The 10,000-nt window shown below is 41.9% G+C and overlaps 1 protein-coding gene across 9 annotated transcripts in view; it reads left to right on the forward strand.

The window, feature by feature from the left end:
- The window catches only part of gapvd1 (GTPase activating protein and VPS9 domains 1), a 40,024-nt gene that overhangs the window by 15,658 nt on the left and 14,366 nt on the right, over positions 1–10,000 (forward strand). For 4 of the 9 annotated variants that reach the window (XM_031849187.1, XM_031849190.1, XM_031849194.1 and 1 more), the window contains exons 2-12: positions 2,757–2,976; positions 3,827–4,094; positions 4,204–4,776; positions 4,872–4,955; positions 5,049–5,183; positions 5,896–6,088; positions 6,665–6,745; positions 8,302–8,459; positions 8,848–8,977; positions 9,077–9,202; positions 9,365–9,538. In XM_031849187.1, coding sequence (XP_031705047.1) covers positions 2,792–2,976; positions 3,827–4,094; positions 4,204–4,776; positions 4,872–4,955; positions 5,049–5,183; positions 5,896–6,088; positions 6,665–6,745; positions 8,302–8,459; positions 8,848–8,977; positions 9,077–9,202; positions 9,365–9,538 — 2,107 coding nt within the window. In that variant the 5' untranslated portion in view covers positions 2,757–2,791. The other 5 variants (XM_031849192.1, XM_031849193.1, XM_031849188.1 and 2 more) reach the window with 4 other exon arrangements.

Here is a 10,000-nt window from a genome sequence, read left to right on the forward strand (position 1 = left end):
CCAAACACCTTTGCTCAGGTGCTGTGATATTCACTTCAAAAAGTAGTGTTGTTGTTTTGCTTTCACATTTTTAGAATTATTTAGAATTTTGAAACTTTGTCATCGGATAACTGAAGCGGTTGGACTTGCGTTGGTATTTTAAATCTATTTGTTTTCTCTGCCCTGCCTCTTATGACTTGTTTTAATTTAAGTGCTGGTGTAATGGATGACGACTGGTCCTCTTGTCACGATAACAGTATTCAGTGACTGTACTGCCACAAATGCACCTAGCTTTCCCTCACAGTCTGTTGTTGGGTTTCTCTTCTGCTTTAGAGTTCCTCAGTGAGCTCCATGACTGACTCACCAGGTGGCTTTATGCAGTGTATTGTATTGGAGCTGACTGGCACAGGAAGCCATGACAAATGGCAGTCAACCTCACTGCTACCCACTCAATAGCATAGTTGTTTTTTCACTTCCTTCCAAGTATGTGAGGAATGTGCTTATTTAAGAACATGACTGAATATGTGGAAGTGCACCCTGAGTGTACTCATCAACTAGTTACCTGTCAATGGAAACAAAATAAAACCTCAGATGTATGTTTCTTATTTACCCTCCAGATCTATTAATCCAGAAAGGTCTTAAATTTAGATTACTCTTCAATAACTTGTAGCCCCCATCAAGTGGTTGGTTTTAGCACTGAAAACTACTATTAAAAACTGTTGATTAATCGTTTAAGTTATTTTTGAAGCACAAATGCCAAAATGGTACTGTTAAGTGCCTCTCAAATTTGAATATTTGCTGGGTCTCTTTGTGTGGTAGTTCATCTTTTTGGGTTTCGGACTGTTGTCGGAACAAAAAGCACTTTGAAGACCTTGAGCTTGGGGAAAATGTGATGGGCATTTATTATTTTACTAATTTCTGACATTTAGACAACAATTAGTCGATTAATAATGAAAATGATCTATTCGATAATGAAAATAATCATTAGTTGCAGCCCAAGGTAAAACCTATCTCATGTTGCCACCACTCAATACATAACCACATGACCTTAAAAGCTGCTCTACAAATGTCCAGATTGGGAAACGACTAACAGTTGTTTAATAAACATTAATAACAAAAAAATATTGCCTATAAGTGGAATATATTTGTTGAAGAACCAGGCGGCAACTCCAGTTCTGTCGAGTGAAGCCGATGTGGGAGTGTCCTAAAACGTGCATTCTCTCTACTGACCAGCAGGGGGCGACTATTCCGGTTGCAAAAAGAAGTCCGATTGTATGGAAGTCTATGAGAAGATGGCCCTACTTCTCACTTGATTTAGTACCTCAGTAAACATCGCTAGTTTAAGTCTTCTTCAATACAGCATGATGTTCATTTAGTAACTTATGGTCCCATTTAGAGTCAAATACACCAAAAAGCAGAGTATGCTTTAGGGCGGGCTTACTGTGATTGACAGGTCGCTGCTGCTACCAGAGCCGCGTACCAACATGGCTACGGCCGTAATCCAAGATGGCGGTGGCAAAATCGCCGAACTCGAGGCTTCAAAGCGGTAGTCCACAAACCAATGGGTGACGTCGCGATGACTACGTCCACTTCTTTTTATTTTCATTATCCAGTTAGTTATTGATTTCTGTTCAACTATTTGTTTGGTCTTAAAATCTTAAAAAATATTACAAATCACAAGGGCCTTCAAAAGCAAATATTTAATATATTTCCTGATGCACGACTAAGTGAATAATTGCTTGTGAGATTATTTTGTTTGTTGATCTATTGCAGCACCCAGGAGGCTATTTTGTTTCTCATGTGATAACGATCAGTTGTCTTGTGAAGAAATAAATCACATACTGAATGTTTGTTTGTGATATTTCATTAAAATGGTCTTTTAAGTTGACCTGTTCTTTACAAAAAAATTAAAATCTATCACCGTCATCGGAGATAAGTACTAAATTTGTATTCTTGGTTTACCCAGGGAGTTTAATGTGGAGGCTATCATTATGTATTTTAAATCTGTATAACCAATTTGATTTGTCAGACACATCAACTCTAGCGCTGTGGTTGTCTGTTAGCGTGTGAACAATGGCCCTGCCTTGCTGTCATTCCCACTCTGAGGCCGTTCTCCAGTCTCGTCTCGTTCTCCTCCCAGAACCATAACTCCACTGTTAAATCTGTCTTTGCTGTGTTTGCAACCAGCCACAAAGAGGCTTTTGTGAGTATGAATCACCAAGAAATCATTCAAATTTCATGCCCTCAGCTTGGTTCGTATGTCTTGGCTGTGTATATCTGGAAAAAGGGAGAGGGATTTGCATATTCAGCTGTTTGGCGTCTCCTGAAGCTTGTGAAAAGCGTGCTTTTGTTGTTGTCGTTGGGCCAGCGTGTGAAGCACATGGAATGCAAATTATCACTTCACTTGTGTGACGCGAGCGTCATGTGTGAGCTAGCGTTCAGCCAGCCTTTACAGAAAAGGGAACCACTTCCTGCTTCTCCTCTAAATACAGCTACTTTTAAATGCAGTGTAGCTCAAATACAGAATAATGATACTGTTTTAGAGGTTGGGCAAGTTAGACTACTATAGTAGCCTAAATGTCAACAACTTTCTAGGGTTCATTGGAGTGCTTGGTAACAGACAAATACACATGCTGGACAGTCCCACAACAGAACAAAACACCTGACATTTATTTTTCTTGCTGATGTGACTTTGATCCAACATTTGATAAAAGGTTATTTGAGCTCTTGATCAGTTTCAGTACCACGTATTCACCTATTTTACCCTTTTTTTTCAGGTCATTTACCTCTCTGCTAGTGTGAGCTGGTGAAGATGGTGAAGCCAGACATCCACACTCTGGCCCACCACCTGAAGCAGGAGCGGCTGTACGTGGCATCGGAGAAGCAGCTGATCCAGAGGCTCAACAGTGACGTACTGAAGACGGCTGAGAGGCTGTACCGGGCCGCATGGATCGCCAAGCAGCAGAGGATCAACCTCGATCGTCTCATTCTCACCAGGTCAGACCTGCCATCATCATTCACTCGGGCCTTTTAAAAAGGAATAGATAAACCTTTTGGGAAATAAGCTTTCAAAAAAGTGAGATGAGAAGATGGATTTTCACGTCATGTCTGTGCATAAAGTACAGAGCTGTAGCCAGGTTGTGATTAGCCTTGCTTAGCATAAAGATTTGAGTCAGGTGGCTGACAGTTAGCCTGTCTCTCTCTAAGGTTAAAAAATATAAATATAAAATACCTTTTAAAACTCATTGATGTCAACAGAAAGCAGTTTTTAATGAAAGACAGCAATATACAGGTAAATGCAAAACTTCTTCTTAATCACCACTAAATTCAAATGCTACGAAGTTTTTCAAATTTAAGGATGTGGTGAGCATTTTCTAGAGATACATCGATACTGATATTCGATATCGGTCGATACTCATTCAAATAAGTGAATCAGGTATCGGTGACAATGTGGCGATCTGGATCCCAGCATTTTCTGAATGTAAACTCTATTGTGCTGGTAAGATCAATTTTGATACTGTATGCTCTTGTTGTGTGCGCTTGGCCCGTCACAACAGTTTAGATCAGCTGTCAGTTGGAGCCTGCAGAGCAAGTGAGACCTTGATCTTTGAGCATACAATCTAATGCTTCTACTTGATTGTATGTCGGTCAGAACAAGGTTGGATGATGTGTCGTCTACCACGTAGAAAAGCTGTGATAAACCCGTTTATACCCGCCATGGCTGTAAGTCGGGTGAGATCTAGTTGTCTTAGTGAGAGGGAATTGGAGTATATACTGATCGTGTTTGTTGGTATGCAAGGTTTTATATCTTGGACATTAGTAATAATGGATCAACTCTGTTCTACAGTGCGGAGGCCTCTCCGGCTGAATGCTGCCAACATGCCAAAATGCTGGAAGACACACAGTTTATTGATGGCTACAAGACTCTGGGCTTCCAGGAGACGATCTATGGCGAGTTTGTGGCCAGGTTAAGGGAGAACCCGAGACTGGTGGCTTCCTGTCTGGTGGCAGGAGAGAGGCTGAACCAGGAGCACACCCAGGGGGTCACCTATACAGTCTTCACCTCACTTTATGGCAACTGTATCATGCAGGAGGATGAGAGCTACCTGCTACAGGTCAGTCAGCCCGTACCTGTCTCTAGTGTTACGCATTTGTGAAACAATTTTAAAGCCTCAAAGTAACGTGTTTTTCTCTGGTGCACCTGTCTTTCTTGCCAACTCCCAGGTGTTGAGATATCTGGTTGAGTTCGAGCTGAAGGAGAGTGACAACCCTCGCCGTCTTCTGCGACGGGGAACCTGTGCCTTCAGCATCCTTTTCAAGCTCTTCTCCGAGGGCCTGTACTCGGCCAAGCTCTTCCTCACCGCCACTCTCCACGAACCCATTATGCAGCTGCTGGTGGAAGACGAAGACCACCTGGAGATCGACCCAGCCAAGGTGACGGAGCGCCTCACTCCGGCCCAGCAGGAACGCTTTGGAGAGAAGGGCTCCGAGGACTACAAACGGAGGGTGCAGGCAGCTGTGGAGGCCAATGAAGCCAAGCTGGTAACTCTGGTCAACAAGTTTATCGGGTACCTGAAGCAGAACACCTACTGCTTTCCCCACAGCCTGCGCTGGATTGTGTCGCAGATGTACAAGACTTTGTCATGTTTGGAGCGTCTCGAGGTGGGCGAGGTACGCACCATGTGTACAGACCTGCTGCTGACCTGCTTCATCTGCCCGGCTATAGTTAACCCAGAGCAGTATGGTATCATCTCAGACGCCCCCATCAATGAAGTGGCCCGCTTCAACCTAATGCAGGTTAGTGGCACGGCGAGTAATCCTGTTAACACATCAAACACATGGGAGGCATTCTACAGTAAAGAGTCATGTTGCATATTTTTGTTGTTACACAGGTGGGGCAGCTTTTGCAGCAGTTGGCCATGACCGATGATGATGCAGACCCGAGGCGGAAAAGCAGTTTGTCCAAATTTGATAAGGTTTGTGAACCATAGTAATGGTTTGTTAATTCCAGCCCGAGCGCAACATATTTCTCCTCGTACTAATTTATGCCTCTTCGTCTCTGTCTGCAGAGTTGTGTGGCTGCCTTTCTGGATGTGGTGATTGGAGGAAGAGCAGTCGAGACCCCACCCATGTCCTCGATGAACCTTCTTGAAGGCCTCAGTAGGACTGCGGTCTATATTTCACATAATCAGCTGCTTGTGCTGGTAGGCTCTTTTGCAATTCATATCCAAATGTATCCTTAGCTACCATTTTGAAGTTTGAGTCTTTATGTACTGCCACCCTGTTGCAGGGTTGAACTTTAGATCTAGGCATTCTAGGTACTCCCTACAGACTAATTTCACTTTCTGCATACATTTACAATTACTTCAAAATGTTCCAATGTAGAGTTCATTTACAGGGGCCGGACAAAATAACATACAAATCTGTGCAGTAAAAATCCTTCTGGAGATGATAAGCATGTTTGTCTGTTTTGTGAGACTAGGGATGTTGATTCAAGCGTTAATTATTCAGGCAGTTTGTAGTAGTTGTTGCGCAAATTTCCTGTTAGTGCACATGTCTTCCAATCAGTTTAGTTTGTGGTTTCTGTTTAATCAATTGCAGCAAACAAAGCAGAAATTTGTCTAGAGTGAAAGCTCATGCATTAACCTACCCCATGACTCTGTGTGACTTCAGTGTACAACATGTTTTTCAATACATTGTGTCGTTTATGTCAGGACATAAACATGGTTTATTTGTCTATGAAATCTGTGTTGCTTTTGTGTTTATTCTTTCTTTCCATTCAAAATGACCTTTGACGTTTTGTACCACACACAGTTTAGGTTCACTCAGACTCCTGACACCCTTCCTCAAAATAACTGTTGACTTCTAATGACCGATTTATGGTCTCAATAATAACGTTTCTCACTTCCCCGATAGGTGGACTTTGTGCGTAATGTGATGGCAGGGGACCACCTTCGGGAGGAGGATCACATGGCTCTGGAGACCCTTGTTGCCAACGTGCCCCAGTCTCGAACTGTGAAGAGCAACAGTCTGGAGCTCACTCCCTCCAACACCCCCCAGCTCTCCCCAGCTACCACTCCTGCCAACAAGAAGAACAGACTCCCCATAGGTACCTCCGCCTCTGTGTCACTGCCACTTTTTATAGAATAGACGTTTTGATGTGCTCAAAGTGACGCAACCTCTTGTAATTTCCCGATATGAGACATTTTGCTTTATAGGAATATTCCAATTTGAAACTAGAACTAGAAGATGAAAGCATAATATTTTGCCTAATGAGAAGCATAATAAACAAGTGGAGTTGAGTGGTGATGACTAGTGAAAGGCCTGTGTTTTATAGGAAGCTAATGAGCTTCTTCTCAGCTTGTTATGGAGATAATTAGCATGGCCCGGATTGAGGCTCAATTACAGAAATGACAACCAATTAAATTACCAAATATAAATGAACTAATTTTAATTGGAATGGATGGAAAAGATGCATAGACTACCTTCATTAGCATACTCATGACAAATGATGCTGTAGCAACTCCCCCTTAATTAGAACTGAACCACTAGTGCTTGCTACTCTGAAATATGACGTTTACACGCACGGTTTTGAGTTGATACTTGTGAGATGTACTCTGTATTCTTTCTTCAACCCCCGACTTTGTCCTCTTCCTTTCCTCCTGTGCTGCCACTGAATGACCAGGACAACACTTAGCCGCTATAACATCCTGGGACCCCACGACCACCGCTCTGTCTGCTCACATTCCATTAGTAGCCCCTTTTGGTGGGTAGCCCGTCAGTCATGTTAGGGTTGGAGAGGACTTAACCCATGCAACTGTTTTCTCTCCAACTTGCGTGTTAGATGACACTCGTGTAGTTCATGCGCTTAACGGCACAGTAACCTTCCCGCCTCACCACTGTTGCATAGCACTGCTGCTGTCGTCCATGTGCTCTCACCATGCTTGCTTTGCCTCGCACAGTGCTTTTGCTCATTATTAGAGCTACAATGTTTTTCAACTCATTTAGTTTTCTACGTTTTTTTTTTTCCCCTTTTTGCTTCCTCATTCAGCGGATTATGGCTTTTCATTACAAGGTAGAGTGGGAAAAACATCTGTCTTCCACCTTTCCTCCTTCTGGTCTCTGCCCAAGTTGTGGTCAAAATAAAAGAGACACTAGCGCAATTACTTCCCACAATAATTGTAGCTCTGTGGTGGTGTGGTTGTGTTCTTAATATAACATATGGCATCTGCTCATGTCAGATAAAGTAAGAGTAAAACAAACTATAGTGATAATATCAAGGATTATATTGGTTTCTTTGTGTTTTTAAACGAATTGGAGGATGTATAGTGTTTCTTTTTCAGATCTCAAAATTCTCAACTGAGATAATGTTGTTATTAAAGAATGTGGGATACAACCAGCATACTCTTCATGTTGCTCAAATAGTTTTATCCCAATACATAGTTTGATGGAAGCATTGTTCATAAAAAAACACTGTTATTGAGAAGGGAAAACAATTCAGGATGGGTGTAATGTTGTAAATGATCTTATGATTGAGTACCAGACCCCCTCCCCCCCCCAGGGAAATTCAGAACCCCAGTGAACTTGTATGGGAACTGGTCCTGTACTTAGTTCTTCTTTTTAAATATATCTAGTGGATGGAGCTACATAATCAATGCTGTATGTGTACAAAAGCTCCAGAAACACAGGGCTGAAATATGTCAGACTCGTCTTAAGAGTGGTATGAATGTCATGTGCAGCTTAAGTGTTTCATTATGTTAGGCCTGCCATTTCAATCCTAAAAAGACATTGTGAAAGCACATCAGTTGGTATTTCAACATGCACAGAATACCATGTTCGAGCGCAGGACATACCAAATGATATCGATAGTGAACATTATGTACAGTGTTTTAGAATGTCTATATTCTAGGGTTGTGAAAATCATTTTGTTAAAAAAAACTATGCCTTTTGTTTTTATATCAGTTTAACCAATGAGCCTTTTAATTAGTCTTTATTATTAACTATCTAACATCTAAATACGATACATACATTTGTCTTTAATGTCACCAACGTATAGCTACATAAAGAAATAACTGGAAATCAATCAAAAGGTTATTTTGACATTTTCTTTGTGAAACCGATAAAGTCATTATGACTTTACAGCTCATTTGCAAATCATTCTCATTACTTATGAATTTAGCATTGGTGTAACATCCCAGATGAGTGTTAGTTCTCCAGTTTCAAGCTTTAGGCTCGAGCTGTTCATTTTCACGAATAATGTTTGGTTGTTTATGGAAATATTACAGTGCTTTCCCTACTAATTCCCTCCAACCCACCAACCAGCAGCTGCCCGTAGCCGCAGCCGTACCAACATCGCCCAGGAGGGGGAGGCAGAGGCCAGCTCCCAGGAGTCCATACAGGAGCTGATGCCAGAGGAGGTGCTCGTGATTTCACTAGGAACTGGTCCTCAGTCTGTCCCTGGGATGATGTCAGAGAATGAGGTAATGTGACTGGAATAATGTACTCATTTGCAGGAGAGATGATGATGTGATAAATTCAATACCATATCTTTTCCTGTCACTGAAGGGGAACGCGACTTCTCAGTCTATGGCATGCATTTTGCAGTGCTTTGTGTGTGCTTGCAATGTTATGCAGTTGTTAGGAAACCTTGTATCTCATGTTTAATGAACTCCCTTATCCAACCTTAACTGAGATAATGTCACTAGCAAGAATGACTCAAAGCAAGTTAGTAACAAACGCAAGATATATATGTATGTATATGTGTGTGTATATATATGTATGTATATATATGTGTATATGTGTATATGTGTGTGTGTGTGTGTGTGTGTATATATATATATATGTATGTGATTTATTTTCATCCACTAGGTTTTGAACCTGCAGTTGGCTGATGGGGCCCAGGGGGAGGGCCATGCTGATGATAATAAGCTGCACGGTAAACCAGACAAAACCCTTCGCTTCTCCCTCTGCAGTGACAACTTGGAAGGCATCTCAGAGGGTCAGTCTGAAGACGCATAAAGCTACACAAACAATTATCAAACAAACTATTACCGTGTGCATGTTTTTATTTATGATTTTTATTTATTTTTTACCACAGGTCCGTCCAATCGTTCTAACTCTGTGTCCTCTCTGGACCTGGAGGGAGAGTCTGTTTCTGAGCTGGGAGCCGGACCATCAGGGAGCAACGGGGTGGAAGCTCTACAGCTTTTGGAGCATGAACAGGGTCTGTGTATATTTCTGTATGCTGCTAAAAGACTATGTTGGAAGTATAAATATATATTTTTCAGATACAGCAAATTTGTAAACAGACAAAAGATAAGAAAGCTTACAGATGAAAGTCCTTCATGAGCAAGCCCTGTCTGACATACGTGTGTGTTCCCTTCAGCCACCACTCAGGACAACCTGGATGACAAACTGCGCAAGTTTGAGATCAGGGACATGATGGGTCTGACGGATGATCGGGACATCTCCGAGACGGTCAGCGAAACCTGGAGCACCGATGTGCTCGGCAGTGACTTTGACCCCAACATGGATGAAGATCGGCTGCAGGAAATAGCAGGTTGGGCCGGCTTATTTAACTTACTTTACTTCCTGCATCAGTAAGCACATTGATTGATCTACACAGCCTATGTGATCATTGCCTTTTTATGAGATGAATTTGCCACATGTAGGGATCTTCCCTGACTGTTGATTAAGTAGCGTGAGGGAAATGTCATCACCTTGTGGTATGCGGGTGAAATAGCATCGCAAAGCAGGTCATCGATTCACCCCAGGTTCTATGAAGAAATGCACCACATGCCTTATGGCACTGCTTTTACACCTTCTCATGAGTTTTCTTTGATCTAAAAAATGTTTTGAATTGCATTTGAGTAGCTAAGACACATAAGTAAATGTGATCTGAAAGAGATGATATAGGCCAGTGTTTCTAGTTGTTTTCATCTACATGGTTTAGTACAATGTTATGTATTTCGTGTTGAGGGAGATGTATGAATTTTTTCTTTTTGCAGTGGAATTTCCTGTC

This window comes from Anarrhichthys ocellatus, unplaced genomic scaffold (genome assembly GCF_004355925.1).
Source record: "Anarrhichthys ocellatus isolate YVR2014 unplaced genomic scaffold, GSC_Weel_1.0 scaffold9, whole genome shotgun sequence".
In the NCBI taxonomy this organism is placed as follows: Eukaryota; Metazoa; Chordata; class Actinopteri; order Perciformes; family Anarhichadidae; genus Anarrhichthys; species Anarrhichthys ocellatus.